The 19,220-nt window shown below is 49.0% G+C and overlaps 1 protein-coding gene across 1 annotated transcript; it reads left to right on the top strand.

Annotated features, from left to right (window-relative positions):
* Positions 1–1,656: 1,656 nt before the first annotated feature.
* Positions 1,657–7,601, top strand: HEBP1 (heme binding protein 1). The gene is made up of 4 exons (XM_075057894.1): positions 1,657–1,842; positions 2,006–2,144; positions 3,700–3,880; positions 5,204–7,601. Exons 1-4 carry the CDS (start codon positions 1,765–1,767, stop codon positions 5,373–5,375), a joined length of 570 nt encoding a protein of 189 aa, XP_074913995.1. The 5' UTR covers positions 1,657–1,764; the 3' UTR covers positions 5,376–7,601.
* The last annotated feature ends 11,619 nt before the right edge of the window (positions 7,602–19,220 follow it).

Raw genomic sequence — 19,220 nt, forward strand, 5'->3', positions numbered from 1 at the left:
GCATTCAGAGCTGCTAGGCTGTGCTGTAGCATCAGCTGCATGCTTGCACAGACTGCTGGTCCCTCCAGGGCATGATTTACACACTTTGCTTGGGGCTGTAGGGACTGCTGGTCAGTTTGGCCTATCTGGATGAAGAATACAACAAAAATGTCATTTTTCATGTTCACGTTTTAGACATGAGCAACCTAATGTCGTATAAAATCAGTTGAGGATTACTTGAAACAGAAAGATGAGCCTTCCCTCAGTCACAGATGGCTGGAGGTGGGAGGCCAGACCAGATCACTGCGTGCTTTTACTTTTTACCTACATGTCCACCACTGGTTTCTGCCAGAGGCAGAACTGGGCGAGATGGACCTCTGGTCTGACCCAGTCCATGTGTTCCTACACTGATATGTGCAAGTTGGTGTTTTTGCCACAGCTCCTCAGCTCAATGGAGAAACTCACTATTTGTTTTAAGAGAACAAATAAGCTGAAGCATGCAAGGTATATTACAGTTCTGCAATTTCTTGCATAATGGTGAATAAAGCAAATAATATAAATGGTTAATAAATGGCTAGATCTGTGGCGTTGTCACCACTGATAGCAGCCCCTGTCATTCACTCTGTGAAAGTCCATGTCAGGCTCCAGCCCTGCTCCTGACCTGAACACGGCCCGTTTGATCAGACGATTGTGGCCGGCTGCTTTAACTTCTTTCCCTTTGCACTACCCTCTCTCTCGATGGAAATGCTTTAATGTCACATTTCCGTTACCATTTTCTTTTTTGCTCTTTAAGAGCACAGGGCAGTTATGTATCAGCCTGCTTCTGTGCCCCCCGCCTTCTCTTTGGGGAGGCAGGAGTCCAGCTGAGCAGCACCTCGAGGTGCCTCTGCCTCGCCGGCCTGGGGAGGCTGCTCTGATCCGCGGCTGCCCCAGGGACTGGGATTCGATTCCTGCCTCCGCCGCCCTCTTCTTAAACGACCCGGGCAAGGCACTTTCTCTAGCTGGCACTTGGCCTTCGACATGGCTTATACAACCAAAACCCACTTGTGATCGTGAAGGATCCAAGCCCTCCGTACACATAGATATATGCAGCTATGTGGGCCATGTCAGCCCGCTGTTGTGTCCATTTACCTCTATTTCTGGGAAGGGACCTGGCTGGAGTTTGGAACGGAGTTGATGGGTTGGGCTGCGAACACACGCAGAGGTGAGCGGAGGGAGAGCAGAAATCATCAGCGGCTTCGAGGAGCTACCCCTTACCTAAAGCTTACCACATTCGCAGCGCCATGGAGCGCTGCCTTAAATGCGCTGTCTTAGGGGACAACTGTGATCCCCCTTGGTTCCATTTATTAAAAAAACCCCAAACACAAAAAGTTACGATGTGGCAGCTTCAGGAGGGCTGCGCCCCTCCGCACTACAGATCACCCCCTTTCGCTGGTACTCCCCCTCCCTTGTATCCCATTTCCTGCAGATTTCCTCCCTCCCCCGACGAATCCCACCTGCTCCCACATTTTATCCCCCTTCCCGCTCCTCGGCGCCCTCCGCCACTTACCCCCCCCCCCGCCCGCCCCGGCCCCGCGGCGGCGCAGGCGGCCCTTGGGCGCCCCCTAGAGGCGGTGCGCGGCGCTGCAGGCGGCGGGGCGCCCCCCGGGCCCTCCCACCTCGCCCGAGCGGGGCCGGGCCGAGCCGAGAAAAGCCGGGCCGAGCCGAGCAAGGCCGAGCTGAGCCGAGAAAAGCCGAGCCGAGCCGAGCCAGGCCGAGCGGGGCCGAGCCGAGCCGAGCGGCGCCATGCTGGGCATGATCAAGAACTCCCTGCTGAGCACGGTGGAGACGTGGCCCTACCGGGTGCTGAGCGAGGGGGAGCAGGTAGGTGGCGAGGCGGGGGGCCGGGGCCTGTGCCCTCCCCCCGGGGGGTTTCCGCCCCAGCCGGGCCGGGTGGGAGGCTGCGAGGGGCAGCGGGTGGTCTCGGGGCAGCCCTTTGCTCCCAGCCTGGCCCCGGGCCCGGCAGCTTCTCCGTCTCCTTCCTCAGGAGCAGGTCGGCTACGAGGAGAGGGCGTGCGAGGGAGGGCGGTTTGCGGCGGTGGAGGTGTCGGGGAAGCCGTTCGACGAAGCCTCGAAGGAAGGGGTGCTCAAGCTCCTCAAGTACGTCGGGGGAACCAACGACAAGGGTGAGAGATGCTCCCGGCCCCGCGGGGCTCGGCGGGGGGTTGCGGTTGACCGTCGCTGGCGGAGGTTTGGGGAAAGCCAAAAGCGGATGGAGGCGACGGCGCCGAGGGCCTGCCTGGCTTGTGGCTGCCGGCACCGGGGGTCCGTGATGGGGGACGGCACCTGGCTGGGAAAAATAAACTTGCCACAGGTTAAAGCGCGCCCAGCCAACTCATGCTGAGAGTCTGCTCCTAACCCATCTCCGTTTCAGGGTAAAATCTCAAAAGTGGTTCGTTTAAGCAGGAACGCGTTACCTTGCAGCCGGGATAACGTGAGGACAGGCACATGTGTATCTTATCACGGTTCTCTGGGTGAGCAGTAGCAGATGAAATCCAGGGTATCTGGGGCGCTTCGGTTCTGTGATGTGCCCTTGTAGGCAGTGAAATAATTTTTATGACCTTGATATCTTATCATATACTCTGGCTATTTTTATTCATGAAAGGGTAATGAACAATGCGGTTGCCTTTTGATGGTACTTTGTAGTGTTTTATAATGGTGCCTCCAGGTGATTGCTTCTAACTCTGAGTTTACTAAAGTATGCGCATCAGTAATCATCCGTAGCAGGAGGAGAAGACCATGGAGTAGTTCAGAGGCATATACATTTGCCTGCACACCTTTCCCAGGTGTCTGGTAGAGGGACTTGGATAGTCTCTGTGGGAGCAGGAGCTGGATGCAGAGGGAGATGGCATTTACAGCAGCATGTTTTGGAAAGGTGATGATCGCTGTTGCTGTAAGAGAAAGGGTGCCTTCTGTAATGTGTGCCACAGAGACAGGTATGGTATGAAAGTGAAATAAATGAGAAAGATGGCTTGATCTCACCTGGTTCTGTGGCCGCCTTATCCTGAGATTTGGAGGTTCCCTACTGCTGAAAGAAGAGGGAAGAAAAATGTCCTCCAGTGCCATGTGGTACTTCTTAGCAGTAATGAGCAGAAAAGAAGCATGCTGTTTCTGGAGTGGTGGACAGCATGGCCAGTCCTGCTGAAAGCTGTAACAACTCTGAGTTTTGGGGCACTAGAATTTGTAGGATGTCTGGAAGCATTTGGAAGGGTTTAGGAGAAAGTTTCTGTCACCCAGTATTGGCTGTGGGGTCACCACTAAGTGAGGATGATAACAATTTAAATACTGATGTAGATTTAGATGTGCCACGAACCTGTCTCAGACCTATAGACCCTGTTGTGTTAGAGGTGATTTGTCAGAAGAACAGAGCGTCTCGGTGGCATGAGCTATATGGTTGAGAGCCACAAAACCAGGATCATTAAGAAAAGCCATCCAGAGGTCCCCTGGGGCCCTTATCTCCCAGGGCCCTTTTGTAGTCAGCGGTGTGAGAAGTTTGGCCCAAGCAGAAGCCTAATGTGGCTGTTTTGCATGCCCCAGAGGACCCTGCTCTTGACTGACTATACCAGGAGTTCAGTGTGGGGAGTTTTCCTAAACTAAAATTAGCTTTTGTGAATCCCCTGTTAATTCTGTGAGTTCCTGAGAGCCTAGACTTCTTTAGTAATGTCTGTGTGTCTCTTTCAGGGGTTGGAATGGGCATGACTGCTCCTGTCTCCATCACTGCTTTTCCTGCTGAAGATGGCTCCTTACAGCAGAAAGTGAAGGTCTCTCTGCGGATCCCGAGCCAGTTTCAAGCCAACCCTCCTTGTCCTAGTGATGAAAGCATTAAGATTGAAGAGAGACAGGGGATGACCATTTATTCCACGTAAGGAACGCATCCTGGGATTTCCAGTCCCAAGTGCTGAGGTCTCTAGTGTGCTCTGAATAGCAGTGTTGGTTTTAACAGGTGATTTCCTGGACAAGGGGTGCATGTGGTAGGAGATGGAGGGGTCTTTCTAGACTGAAGACAGGTGTTTTATGTCGTTTCTTATCATTGGTCATGCTGCACTGGTTTGGAATACAGATTTTTTTTTTCACTGGGAAAACAAGTGTGGAGGTTAGCTCTGAAAGGCTTTTTGTTTCACCTTGGGTCGGGGGGGAAGACCAGGGGACAGTGAATACAAAGGTACTGAGTCATTTCTAATCTCTGAAAACTATTGTTTTCCCCACTTTCTGGGATCAAGATGATTCTTAGTCATCAAGAATGTCCTTCGATGTGGTTCGCATCAAACTACAGGTGTCAGCTGAAGCCTCATTTAGATGGACTCATGGCAGAGTCCTTCATGGAAACAAGCAGCCATTGCATTGCTTCAAATCACCTTTGAATGTCATTGGCTGTTGACTGACAACCTGGACTCAGACTGGTATCACAATAGCAATAAGCTCTTCACCTCATATTTAACCCCTTGGATGTTCCCCTGCCTCCTTGCTTGAACTATTTTGGCTGATTCTAAACTGTCTGGCTCCCGCTTTGCCTGCGCCTGCTGTCTGGCCTTTGCTGCGGGCGTGGGTCACTTCTGCAAACACAGCCTGGTTTGTCTCAAACCTTGGCCCTGAGGCAGGGTGGTGAGGTGTGGGCTGATGTGGAAACAGTTCCCGTTGGTGGGAGGTCAACATAAACCAGACCAATTCCAGCCCACCCCTTTTAAATTGCTATTTGTGAGCTGTAATTGCTAACATCTCTGTTCCTACCTCCCCTTTTCCTTGGGCTAGCTAGAGTTTGGCTTCCCTTCGTGATCTGGCTTCCAGCAGATGGTTGTTCACACCACAGTGAACATGGCTGTTGACAGCATTGGTGTAAGGACTGCGGGCTGAGCAGACTTGGAGATAACTTTGTGTTCTAGGAAGCTGTTCCTCTGATATGGCATTGATTCAAAGGGCAGGGCCGTTTTGCTGACTGATATATGTCGGTCTGTTTGGTGTCTGCCGGTGGATGACTGCACCCTGGCAGTGTAACCCTTGAGACTTAATCTATCGCGGACAAAGTGTGCTGATTCACAAAGGACAGTGCCTGCACGAGTGCACGTTCATGGGACCTAGACCAAAATGCATGGCTAAATATATTGTGGCTATATATTGTTCTCACTCTCTTCCTTTCTATGCTTTGCCAGGACCGCTCAGCACCTCTCTGTGTTTGGTTTCTTTGCAGGCAGTTTGGTGGCTATGCCAAAGAGACGGATTACGTGAACTATGCTGCCAAGCTGAAGGCTGCTCTGGGGAGTGAAGCTGCATACCGCAAGGATTTCTACTTCTGCAATGGTTACGACCCCCCTATGAAGCCTTATGGGCGACGCAATGAGGTCTGGTTTGTGAAAGAGTGAGCATCTGGCTCCCCATGGTGCTGGCTTGCACTGATAACCTCCCCTCGCTATGTTCCTGTCCTCTTCAAAATAAACTAATCATTTGGCAGAGGCAGAAAACCATCATTCCCTTCCTCCACACCTATGCCTCGGTCTTTTATGGACCAACCACTTTAGAAGAACGCTGCAGACCCCCTCGTCGGTCCTGCTCCTTCGTTCCAGACTAGGTCCTCAAGCACACAGACTCTTGTGATCTCTCCGTGGCTTGCTCTTATCTATCTCCCTTGTGCTCCCGGAGTTCAATGCTGAGACAGCCAAAAGTACTTAATTAGCAAGAGAGGTGCCTGACAGGAGTCACGTCCAAGTGCTAGCAGAGTATTAGTCTCACCTGAAGCAGGCAGGGGAACACGACAGAAGTGCATACAGGGACTTTTTTATCTTCTTGAGCTTGCGGCAGCTGTAAAATGCTGCTTTTATCTGTGCCATACCAGTCTAAAGGGACATGGGCATTGCTACCAACACAGCGCAGTGAAAATAAGCATCCTTTACATTGAGTCATAGCATGCAGGAGAGCAACGCTTGTCATCTGCCTGAGAAATGGCATTTAGAGGAAGATCCAGGTTTCTGTTTGCAGCTATCCTTCTGTTTCAGGTGAGACATTTTGGGGTGTGTTATGTCCTGGTTTCAGCTAGCAGCTGGACAATGTGACGTGGAGACCCCAAGAACATCTCCTCACCTTCCTGTTACTTTTCTGTAACGTTTCTTTAAAACTAGCCTACACAAGGGCCAAAGCTGGAATGTGTGTGGTCATCTAATTGAATTAGAAAAATACAGGCTGTGAAAAAAGTGGGTGCCTATTACTTGTGATCTGATTGTGCATTTGAAAAGTGGTGAGCACCTAGTGGAACTACTGTAGATGCAGATCTTTAAAAAAACCTCTCTTAAATGGTGTTAGTTTCTGAAGGTCTACTCAGACCAACTGTCATCTTTAAAGGAGGAGGAAAACCTGGCTGTTCTTGAGAGAGAGATTTACGTCAAATAATGAGTAGCCTTTTGGAAACTTCAGATACAGTAGTAAGGGTGGGTCTTGTTTTAGGAAGACTGGCGATGTTTAATTGTTAGGCATCAAATCAGCATTTCAGCTGTTGGCTCTGCCAGGGAGGCAGCAGGACGCCCACAGTGGGAACATGCTCACACACCATGCTACTGTGGGTGCCTGTATAATTCGTTACCTCCACTAAAAGACGTGTTCTCCTCTGATGCTTCAGTGCCCCAAAGTTCAGGTACTTTCCAAAAGCCATTTTCACCCTGGAGCTGAAAGAGAGATTTGTTAGGTGGCATCCCGTGTTCTGGCCAGCCGAGCTGTTTGACATGCACCTGCTTTCTGAGAACAGATCTTGGCAGTAAAAGGAGAAAACCTGAGGTTCTGATGTGCTTTCCTTTCCTTTCTTGCTGAGCCATATAAGAGCTTTGCTGTGAACATCACGAGAGAGTTTCAGTCACCTGTGTGCAAGAACAGCTAGTCAGGATGGGTAAAAAGAGCAGGTATCATTTAATTTTCAAAAAAACCAAGGGAAAAGCTATTGGCTGCAGTTAGTGATTGCAGTGCAGGGGAGGAGGAATCAAAAGGGAAATCAAGGCAGACAAGGAGTTAGGCTTTTGAAGGAGTTTTTTAAGGAGCAAAGGCCCTTCTAAGGCTGTCCCTGAATCCAAAGGGACCTATTCATGTCCCAGATTACTTTTACCTGTGGGGGTGTGGAATGGAGGGGTACAGTGCTGCCTGGTTTATGCATTCCCAGGTCCTTTTTGGAACTTGTGTGTAGACCATGGATACAGTCCTTTCTGCCTGCTGGTGGTGAATGTCCTGCAATGATCAAAATCCTGAAATTTCTCAAAATTTCTGCTGTGAAATCTTAGATGTTAGGAAGACCAATAATAAACCTGGTATGAACAGAGCTGCACATCTCAGCAGCATGGTTGGGTTTTTTTTCATAACATGCATACACTGTGAACAGAGAGCAGGAGCTTCTGACCCAACAGTGAGAGTAATCATGTCTGTATGCTCTGCCTGTGCAGCCCTGTTACTGGCCTTTTGTGTGCAGTAGGCAGGGTACAGTTTCATAAATGGTGTTAATTGATATCAAAAGCTTATGCGAACCGAATTGCCTTTTCTGTACACACAAAGATGCCTGTTGTTCTGTCTGCATTTTCTAAGGGTTTTAAATAAATAAAAAAATAATATTGTGATTTACAATTTCTGTGCTGATCATTGACTTTGTGAGCTCAGATATTTGTTGACTTGAAAGACTTTAGGCTGCCAGTTTATCTTTCTGTTTGGGGTACTAATCATGTTGCAGCATCCATAAATACTCATAATGCTTCTACCAGTAAACTGGTGTTTTGGGTACCCTGCTGTGGCCCTGCATTATCTGACTGTGTGAGATGGGAGCTGATGGAGCAATCTCCTCCTTCGTTGGTTCTGGCCACTGAGAGGCTTTGACTGATGAATTTGTGTTAATGTAGAAACTAGGGGGCTTGCTCACCTGAGGAAAACTGTGTCTTTACTTGTGTGTTCCTGTGGCTAGGGTTCACAGACAGGGTTCAGGCAAATATTCATGACTGATTTTCAACACGACCTACTATCTGGAAATGTTAGACATACTGTCACGTTTAGGTCCATCTAGGTCAGTGCCCTGCTGCCAGGGATGGACAGTAATGAACACCTGAGACAGATTACAGGATCAGTGCAACTGTGGGCTGATACCTCCTCTAAATATTTCCCTGTCTCTAGTACAATCTGCCTCAGGCATTTTTGTTACTGTGCTTGGTGGACCCAGATAAACTTCATCCCATGCATTTGTCCAGTTGCTTTTTAGACTTAAGGTGAACTTACTATCTGTGGCATCCTTTCCTCCTATGGCAAGGAGTTCCTTGCATGTGGAAGGGCAGAAATACTCTTTGGCTGCGGGTTTCCAGCAGGTTGTCTCTCTGCTCTGTAGGCAGCTGGATCAGCAAGCTTTTTGATCCACCTCCGTCACTGCAAGTGCATGTCCGTTTGGACAGCCTGACTTGCCGTTGACATTAGAGGGTTTCCAGCAACCCCTTTGTGTTGGGGCCAGGAGTCAGAGGTGCGCTCTGGATTTTGACCCGAGACCAGCATGGTCATAGCTGCTCCCCTGCATGCAATTGACTGCTGAACTGATGTTAAAAAAAAAAGCTTTTTCTCTGCCCCTTCCAGTATTTGTTCTCCAAGGGACAATATTGCAGCAAATTACCTAGAGACAATTTAAAGACGACAATTCTTCTGTGCCTGTGCAGTGCCCTTTTCTGTCTCAAGCAAACGCTGAAACGGGGACATTTTGGTGCTTTTCTGATGTTCAACAGGGTGTCATGACATTAACTGTTGTGTGTGGATTTAAGACGAGAGTGCAGGGGAAACTGGAAGGCAGACGTTTCTTCCTGCTGAGGCACCTCGGTGCTGTCGGCGGCTGCCTTGCTGCGTTGTTGGGATGCAGTGGGTGGGTGCAGCGCAGGCTGCGTTGCTGCCCGTGGGCCCTCTCCCATGCCTCGCTCGGTGGTGAAGTGGAGCATTTCCACGGCTGCCTACGCTGCCTGCTGGGCCGGACGGCTCAGCAGGGTAATGGCCTTGGGAATTATCTCTGCTTTCCAGGGACAGGAGTGGCCTTGCTGCTAATTAGCAGCTGGGCGGGTCCCTCCCAGTGCTTTGCAAAGCAGCAGTGTGATGGCGATAGGGCCAGCCACAGGAAAGGCAATGTTTAAACAGAGCCAAATTCAAAAGCATAATCTTGATGGAAATTACACGCGTGCCGTGTAGATTTAGCTGTGCTGGATATACCGGCTTCCTAAGCTACTCCGCTTGTTAGTAACATAACCTGTGAGCGTTTTCCTGCTGACCTCAGTCGTGGCAAACCATGTATATTTATATATATGTATGTGTATAAATATGTGTATATGTATGCATTCATGTATAAGTACATGCATACATATATATGTAGTGTATATGTAGGTGCCTTCAGACCCCCTGCTTTCATCTATAGGTTGGCTTCTGCCGTCACTGAATAACTTGCTAATGCAAACACAGCCACAGGGTGAACATTTGCAGACTGACGTTTTAAGTCTGCTAGAATGAGAGCTTTGTTAGCTTCGGAAAGAAATACTTTCTTTTGTAGACACATGCCTAAATATATCTAACACTGCATTAAGAAGACGACAGCCTTTATAAAAGAGCTAATTGGTTAAGTTGTCCGTATAAATCTGGCCAGGCTTATAATACTCTAGTCACTTTGAGGGGATGGGTGATTTATGGTGAATGGGGAAGTAACATCATTATTTCCCCATTTTCATCAATCACCATGGCAAAGGGTGTGTGAACAGCTATTGTGCTTGTGGTAGCAAATTTTCAGCTTTGCAAGGCTGCCCAAAGGCAATGGGACAGGGGAAAAAGATGGTGGCTCCTAGCTCACATCGTCCCTCCTGCTGTAATTACAATAATACCTCTTTTACAATAGCACTCTGAGCAGCAACTCTCTCTTTTCTCTGACAGCATTTCAGCCACACTGAGCTAAAAAAGAAATGCATCTCTTTTAACGGGACCATAAGTAGCTTTGGATGTATAACGCCTCTATAAAACTGCTTGGCAACATGATTTATTGGAGCAGGATCAGTGGTAAAAGTGACTTCTCTGACAGTAATGGATGAAACACTTTCAGCGTAGCTACTCTGTCTCTGCTTGGTGCCTATGCCAACAGCAGGCTGGTTTTGTCAGCTCATTCATAATCTCTACTTTGCTCTCAGCAGAATCTGTTGCACAGGACAGGTTTCAGCTATGGCAGATGCTTTTTTCCTAGTCCTCTGTGGGAGCTGCTGCAGAAGATGGGTCAGTGCAAATGCTGCTAGATTCCTAAGGTGCTATCTGTCTAATTCCACATCCAGACCCTATGGGTAGGCATGAGTTGGGTGCATGCTGCTTCCCTACCCCTCACTGCTGCCCACCCCCCAGTTTCTGTGAGGAGAAACTTGAGTGAATGGGGTGGAAGGAGCTGCACTGGTCTTAGACTGAGTGTGAGGTCTGGCTGATCAGCAGCCCAAGGTCCCGGGACAGCCTCAGACGTATCGTCTGTGCCGTCCCAGTGAGAAGACTGGGTTGATGACCCTGAATTTTAGAAGCAGATTTTTCAAAAGTACAAATGGAAGTGAAAGATCCCAGAAACCACATCCTGAAAGATACCACGGGGATTTAGGTGTTTCAATGTCTTTGAGGATCTGGATTCTGATGCGTATGTATCAACCCACTGCCACGTACCAAGCACAGGATCAGGCCAGTGTCTCCTGCGTTACATCCCCTGCAGCCTGGCCTGCAGTATGGACTTACAAGTGCCGTGGCCCTTCTCCCCCTCTGGGATCCCACAAGCCGATGCCGCTGGACATCGTGAGCTGTGAGCCTCTCACCAACCCCGCTGGCTCTGTGGGACCGAGAAGCAGCAGAGATGCTCGGGAGCTATGAAGCCATCAAGAGGCAGCTGGTGTGGAAAAGCAGGTCCTCAGCCGTGCGCTGCAGCACCCTGACCTGCGTCGTGACTTGGGTGACAGCGTGGCGTTGGGTGTGCGGTGTGACATCGGCAGCGTGACCTGACACTGGGGGTCCCGGTTCTTGGGGGGGGGCCAGCAGAGCTGTCGCCTGTGCTGCGTGGGCAGCTGCACCACCCACCCTGCCCATGCCTGGACTTGGTAGCTAAGTGGGTTTGGGTCTGAGGTGTGCGTTGGGGAAGTGTCTTCTTCAGCACATACTTCTGTTATCCCAAGAGAAAACAGAGAAGCATTGCCATGGCAACTATTATCCCTTGACTATTTTTCCAGAGTTTTCTAAGCTGTCTCAATTTTTTTTTTAATATCCCTAGTGTTTAATTTAAGGCCTTTCCTAATTGGAATCCAAAGAAACAATTGAAGCATCTTCTGCCATTAGACAGAAAGTTCAGTTACCTTCCCACACAGCTGATGAAGTACAAGATCAACAGAATTGAATGTTGCTGTGAGTAAGAGAGGAGAGGATCTGAAATTTGAACTGCATCATACTCAGACAAATGAAACAAATGAAACCTTTTACCCAAAGCAAATCATTGAAATAGAAGGTAGTGTACAGCATGACAATTTTTGGCACACTTTCCCACTGGCAGATCTTTCTAGCTGTTTAATCACTGGTTGCAGAGTTTCTCAATCCTCTTTATGACTCAGCCTCGCAAAGGAACATCTTTCCAAATCAACATGGGCTGGCTCTTTGAAATTTCTTTCATGAGCTGTAGTACTATTTAGCCATGGTACTTTGAAGGGGCTGGTTACTGCCGTGGTGTTTATTTGGGATAATTAAGTTCATGTAGAACCATGCCTCTCATTCTCCAATGCCTTGCTTCCACTTGCACGCCCATACCCATGCATGGAAAACCCAAGCTGGAGGGGGAGGAAGAACCCTGTGGAGGTGTAGGAGGGAGAAGGTTGATGCCCTGGTTGTGCTCGCTCTGGGGAGGGTGGGTCAGTTGGACATAGCGCCTCAGGTGCCCCATAACTCACGTGCTGGCCCTTTGCCCTGGCAGGTGTTGGAAGGGGAGGCTGCCAGACCCTTTCCAATAGGGCTTATGCCGCGGTGGCTGCGGCACAGTTAAACATAGAAAGAGGAACAGAGATGCCTCCCAGCTCCTCCAGCCCTGCCTTGAGCCAGACCACATCTCCTCCGTGCAGCAGGGCCCAGGGAACAAAGATCTCCCTGGAAATCCTCAGCACGACTCTCCTCCCGCTGTGTTGCCATCTGCTTTGCGCAAAGCTTTGGTAAATGTCTTCGAGGAGAGCAGCGCTCTTCCTCCGAGGACATCCTCGGCGCTGCTTCCCAGGAGGGGTGAAATCCTGAGCCGCAAGAGCAACTGAGACTGCTCTGAGCACCCCTGCCTGCCCCAGGAGGGGGAAAAACAGAAACGCCGATTTTGTGAGATACTGCGTCTTGGGAACCTGCCCTAAAACACCCTCCAGCTGGGATCCTGCCCAGCTGATTGCAAAACTATAAAAGCAGTCCTGCAGGTTTTGGAGTGTTTGTTTGATCTGAATGGGAAAACAGGGTGTGGAGCAAATAGAGCTGGAAAAAACAGGTACTGCTTCAGGCACACAGGGTGCCCAGGGGTGTTTTTGTTCCTCCCAGGTGTATTTGTTGGTCCGACCATGCATTGACCCCTATGTAGCTTCACGCCTCACCTCTCCCATCTCCCCGGGCATGGCTGTGGCACTGCCCACCTTCAGGGCAGGCAGTGCCCTGTTTCCCGCTTCGCTCCTCAGATGCGCTCCAGGCACAATCGGTATCAGCTTTTTAATAGTTGCACAGGACATAGCTCTGGATCCAGGAGTGAAGGCCAGATCTTGAACCAGGGGAGTCATTTGGCTGGAGACAGCCCTCCACAGAGCTGGTTTATTAACAGGCGGCAGGAGTTCATTTATTTTACGTTGCGATGGTGCTATTTATGAACAAAAGAGAAAAATGAATTCTTTTTTCTGTAGCATATGATTTAGTTTTGTGTTTAAAAATATGTTTATTTTGAATGGAAGCCCAGAATGCACAGAATGTAGCAAAAATTGCACAGATATGGACAGAGATTTTTGTTCCACTTTTCAAGTTACTCCTGCTCCTGATGCTAAGGCAGTAGCATTTGAAAAGGCTCTGGATGTTTTCTCTTTCCCTGGAAAAAAAATATGTGAAAATAACAATCCTGAAGAAACACTAGAGGCAGCTGCTTCCCGGTAACTCTACTGAAAGCAACAAGATACGACCAGGCACACCAGGGAGATGAGGAAACTGTCCTGGGAACTGCCACCCACCCAGAGAGTTTCCCAGTGACTGCAGCTCCCTGTCCTGGGAGATGCAGCAAAGGGATGAATGGAGCAGTCCTGATATGAAGATAAACACAATAAAAATGTTTGATCTCACAGTCCATGAATCCTTTTATCATTAATAGCCATTCAACAGCCCACTGTTATGACAAACTCTCCTGGAACGTCTCCAGCTCCAGAATTATGACAAGCTAAAAATGATGTCTATTCCCATGGCTATAGACAGAGAGCTGCTACTCAGCAACAAATGTACCACCAAGTGCCATAAAAATAGCCCCTTTGGAATTATTCAGTGTTTGGGACTTATAATTTCATAAGGGTAAAAATGGATCAATTTTGGCACAAAATATGCATAATATGTATTCACAGCTTTATAAATAGCATTTATAAAATTACGTGTATAATTTTATCTTAAACTGATGCTGAGCAAACAGACAAAACAATCAACAAGAACTTAGCACATAAGTTTTGTTCTGAGGGGAAATTTTAGCTGCTGGTAACACCTTAGATAACTGTATGACTTTTGCCTTAGAAATGCAGATGTTAAAAGATATCTTCCTCCCCCCTCCCCCCCTTCCTTTCTTTTTTTGACAGCTTTAGCAAAAAAAGTTGAAATTACTGCCATCATGGCAAATGTGATGATGGTAAGCCAAAAAAGCAGCCCAGGCCAAAGTTGTCACACCATGCAAATTAATTCCACAGCTTTAGCTATTCTGTAGGAGAGAGGTTTCCAAATGCAGGGCTTTACATCACTTGAGGTCCCAGCTTTTGCAAGTGTGTCATGGTTTCAGCCCAGCTGGCAACAAAGCACCACGAAGCTGCTCCCTCACTCCTCCCCCTTGGTGGGATGTGGAGAAAATATAAAGAAAAGCTCATGGGTCGAGACAAGGACAGGGAGGGATCACTCACCAATGATGGTCATGGGCAAAAGACAGACTCAACTTGGGGAAGAAACAAAATCAATTTAATTTACTACAAATCAAATCAAAACAAGGATAATGAGAAGTAAACCCAAACCTTAGAACACCTTCCCCCCAGCCCTCCCTCCTTCCCGGCTCAAGTCCACTCCCAGTTCTCTCCACCTCCTCCCCTCCAGCAGCACAGGGGGACGGGGAACGGGGCTGGGGTCAGTTCATCCCACCTTGTCTCTGCCGCTCCTTCCTCCTCAGGGGGAGGAGGACTCCGCACTCATCCCCTGCTCCAGCGTGGGTCCCTTCCGTGGGCTGCAGTCCTTCAGGCACAGCCTGCTCCAGCGCGGGCTTTCCTATGGAGCCCTGGCCATCTTGGGGGGCATCTGCTCCCCTGCTCACCTCCATGGGCTGGGGGGGACACAGCCTGCCATCTCACCACAGGCTGCGGAGGCATCCCCTCCTCCAGCACATCTCCTCCCCTCCTTCCTCACTGACCTCAGTATCCATAGAGTTGTTCCTCTCACATTCCAATCCCCTACTCCCTGCAGGTTTCCACTCTTAAATCTGTTCTCCCACAGGTGTTACCACTGTCACTGATGGGCTCAGCCTGGGCCAGCAGCAGGTCTGACTTGGAGCCAGGGAAGCTTCAAGCAGCTTCTTACAGGAGCCGCCCCTGCGGCCCCTTCCCCACTACCAAAACCCCACCACACAAACCCAGTACAAAATGGAGTCACGGATGTGATGGAAATTCAGTTGCTGAAATGGTGCTCCGAGTCAGAACTGGGGTCAGTAGCTGGGACACAACTTGGATTGGCTCGTCAAGGAGCATTTGGGGACATTGCTCTTTGGCTTCCTCTCCTGTTACTCTGCTTCCTTTCATCTCACTTGCCCTTGCAGCACTGATGGGGGGACAAAGCATTGGTACTGGTGGGTGAGGGAGATGAGGTCTCGTGGGAGGCTCCTGGGTATCCTTCCTTTCCCACTTACTGGCTCTGCTGAAGGGGAGCAGGTACAAATACGAAGGCTTTACCGCTGCCCTGCCCCAGTCTCTCCCGTCTGCCCTCGCCCCTCTGGAGCCTGGCTGCAGGCTGAGGGTCCTTCTTACCTCTAAAGGTGCTCAGTCACATCCCGCAGTGGCCAAAGCCCTAGGGAAGGGTAGGAGCTAGGGGTGGGGAAGGTGCTATATCTGGAGAAAAAATACAGCAACATGGGAGCAATAATGCAGCAGAACTCAATGTGAGACCTTACAGGAAAGGGTGATGATTTTGCTTGAAAGCAGAACTGGTTTCAGTCACTCACACCCACGTATCTGTACTCATAAGCAAGCTGGATGCCAGCATCCAACTGGTAGTTTACTCTGGATCAGATTGCCACAGCCGTCACTGATGGTCCCGCTGGGGACTACCCTCCAGAGGAGAGACCTGCGGCCCACCGGGAAGCACAGGGTGGAGAACTGGATGAGTATCCTCGAGGATGCCAACCCCACACAACATCATGCCTCGGAGCTGCGGTTGTGTTTGTGCAGCCTCAAGATACAGTGCATGAGCAGACATGGTTGTCGTGTCCTGACCAGAGGGGATAAGGCAGTTTAAAAGTGGGATTTAGCAACTGAGAGAGGAGAATAAAATGGGCTTCCCAGAGCGGTGCAACAGCATGAGACAGCAACTTCACCGAAATTCTGAGATCATTCAAATTGTAATGCTTTTCCTTAGAAATCAGCATTAAAAAAAATCCTTTTAATGAAATATGACATTTTTCTTTGGAAAAAAAGAACAGTACATTTAAAAAAAAAAGTTTTTCCGTTTTTTTCATATGATTTCACAAAAGTTAATAAATATTTTCTGGGGAAAATTACGTCCCTCTTACCATTTTACTGAAATTATCAAATGGTTTCCAGGACAACTTTCCAATAGCACTAGGGTGCGCTTTTCTACTTCTTGAGGGGTCAGGGAGGTCTTGGTCAGAGAAAACAAGGGATAGAAAAAAATGTCAGAACTGTGCTTTGATGTTTTCCCACCTCTTGCTAAAGCAAGAAATATTGCCTGTTAATGTGATAAAAAGGAGTGAGGCTAGCAGGGGATTTATGCCCTCCTGGAGACATGGTGTGCTAGCTCTCCTCCAAGTTCTCTCATGCTATTTCCATGGCAACTCCATATAATGATAACTCCCACTGGTTTTCTTCTTTTATCTGTTATTTTGGTCCCAGATAGTGATGGAGCCGAGGCATACATTTCTTTCACACCATTTGATGTCCATCGACAACCAAAGTAAATAATGTCCTCATTCTTCAGACCTTTAGGAAGAGCAGTTAGTTCACAGCGCTTTCGGGAATTCACCTGCAGAGCTGAACAGAGCTGAGACAGGAAAATCAGTGCTACAGATGCTCAGAGGAAGCTACAAAGGATGAACGCTCACTGTCAGCACAAGGGGACAGGATTACATCCCGCTCCTGCCTTTCTCCTCCCCTTGGCCGGGGTACCAGCTGGAGGCTGACTAGGAGGCCACGGTGAATGGGAGGATGGATGGTTTGGGTGCAGGGAGATGCATCGATGCATCTCAGCTGTCTTGCCCACGGAGACAGGAGGTTGCTCTGCCTGACTGGGAGATGCTCCCATCCCCCCTGCTGTCTGTTCGTGATTGCAGATCTGGTCCAGCTCACGAGACAAAGATCAGGAGCTTCTCCCAGGCAGAGCTGCAGCCAGAGAAACCCTCGGCCAAGTGTCCCTAACCCATGACTTCCTCCCTCTTATGAAATCTCTGCAGCAAGCTGCTGCTGACTGATCTGGCATAGCAGAAGTGGCAGGCGTGCAGCTTGTTCTGGGAAACCTGTGCTTGCTTCATCTAGCTAATAGGACAGGACAAGGCAAATTGTCAGGATCAGGGTAGAGAGTCCACAGAGAGCCTGGAGTCCAGCTGCCAGCATGGGCTGTACCTAGCTTCTGCGCTTGGGCTGCAATTCAGTCAGTGCCAGGAGGGGCAGGACAGTCTGAATGAGAAGACCTATCCCAAGCATCCCCTTACTTCAGGTCCTGAAAGCATGCAGGTGTTTTGGCTACCCTTATTTCTTCCTACAGAGATTCCCATTTAAGCAAATGTTCAATGCCAGTTGAAAGGGCATCCTCCCTCAGGAAGGGACCTTAAACCCCACTGACTTACACTTGGTAGTAGTGCCCCTTCTGAGTAAGGCTGCTGCTCAGAAGAGCTGTCCTACTCTGTTTAGTCCTCTTTGGTGAGCTGTTGGTGAGAGCTTTGCTGGGGCTTTGGCTGTTTTGACAGCTGGAGAGGCTAATTATGCAAGAAGTTATTCAGTTCTCTGCAGGCAGAGAGATTTGCAAGGACGGGAGTATGCCAAGGACCAATGCTCCTCTGCTGTGAGAGTGGTCACAGCAACTGCATGGAGCAGTGGGGAAGATGGCACTGCACCTGCAGGGACCACGTAAAGAGATCAGGACAGTTTCTGGTCTGAGACCTTTCGCTGCTTACCTTCACCTCATCGACACCCAGTGACAACAGTTAACCCTAAGGAAAATGGAAAAGGAGCCAGAAACTCCGTGCTGTGATTAGCCTCTGCTCCCAGGTTAGACAATGTACTTGCTGGTCGGGACTGGTGTCCCTCACTGCCGGGTAACGATAAGCCACTGGCTCAGCTGTGGGCCCTGCCTCTTCGTGCCTGAGATGACGTGTGTTTGCAGGGGCTGGTGTGGCTCAGCCTCCAGCTCCCCTGCAGCGACCTGAGTCAAGCCGGGGGACTGCAGGCACATGCAATTATCCAGATGCCACCTCCATTAGTAGGGGAGGAAGGAGGTCACAGTAGTTTGATCTTTGAGTGGAAGCAGCCCAGGTTTGAGTCTCTTCTCTGAGTGACACGGAGCAACTCACCTGGGTGTGTGGGTGAGCGGTCTCCTCGGGATGGTGGAAATCTGCCCTTGATCTTGTGCCCCGAATGGAGGGAACAGCATTTCCCCATCATGCTGGCATGGCAGAAGGATAAGCCCATGAAAGATCTCCTGTAGGACTCTTAGAAGTTCAATAGCCACATCAAAACCAAATGAGGTCACCAATACAAATCCAAGTTCAGCACCTTGTCCACATGTATTATGATCATCCCATCTAATCACAAACCATTCCCCATCCCCCAGGGCAGAAGTGGGGTTGAGGCAATGGGGTTAAACACAGCAACAAATCTCTGCTAAGAGGAGGGCCGCAAAGACATGTTTCTAAACTCCTTGTATAAAATGTTTCCGAAGTTCATGTTTTTTTATTTCTTAGGATGTTGGTAAGACACATATACTGACAAAAGTTATTCTTTCCAGCCTTAGACATACAGATGCCTCTAAGGTGAGAACTAAAGCCACAGAAACTTTTGTCATTGATTTTACCAGCAAGAATTTAACTTTTTTGTCCCAGATTTTTACTTCAAATGTATCATCATGCTTCTATTAATTTCAATGTCAGCATTGTATGCACAGTTGGAGGCAGAGCATGCCCCAAAAGCTGATTACATTTGAAGAGTGCACTGTGAAAGAGAAATCAGGCGAGACACTATCAAGGGTTTCATCTCTTTGGGATCCTGTAAAGGAGCATAGAGCTTCTTTCAGCATTTCCTCATTCATTCAATATAGACAAAGTTGATTCCACTTTTAGAGATTACCACCAGACAATAAAGACAAATGATATTCAAAAAAAGGCAAGATGCATAATGAAACTTGCAGAGAGAGGACCTTCCCCTCCTCCCACCCCACTTGTCTCCAGGATTTGGAAAGAATCACTTGTAGCTAGAGCCAGGGCTGGGTACCTCAGTAAATCTGGCTTTAGGACTCCTCCTGTCGGATGAAAAATGTGATAGTCACCAAGATACGAAGCACTGATCTGGTGTGAACTCACTCAAACTCTTTCAATAGATTAAAAATGGTTCATGCTCTATCTTCGTGCGTTCTGGGTAACTCAGCAGAAACGGAACCATGTGTTCCCAGTGGCTGCCGGTCCTGCAGTGCCCCTGCCGCATTACTGAAGATCCCAATATCAGGGTAAAACAGAGGCAGTTCCAGATTTCTGGTCCTCACTCGGG

This window comes from Buteo buteo, chromosome 26 (assembly GCF_964188355.1).
Source record: "Buteo buteo chromosome 26, bButBut1.hap1.1, whole genome shotgun sequence".
NCBI classification, from domain to species: Eukaryota; Metazoa; Chordata; class Aves; order Accipitriformes; family Accipitridae; genus Buteo; species Buteo buteo.

Coding starts and splice junctions, on each gene's coding strand:
- HEBP1 (XM_075057894.1), top strand. CDS start 1,765: ATGCTGGGCATGATCAAGAACTCCCTGCTGAGCACGGTGGAGACGTGG. Junction 2,145..3,699: donor CGGGGGAACCAACGACAAGG/GTGAGAGATGCT, acceptor TGTCTCTTTCAG/GGGTTGGAATGGGCATGACT. Junction 3,881..5,203: donor GGGATGACCATTTATTCCAC/GTAAGGAACGCA, acceptor GTTTCTTTGCAG/GCAGTTTGGTGGCTATGCCA.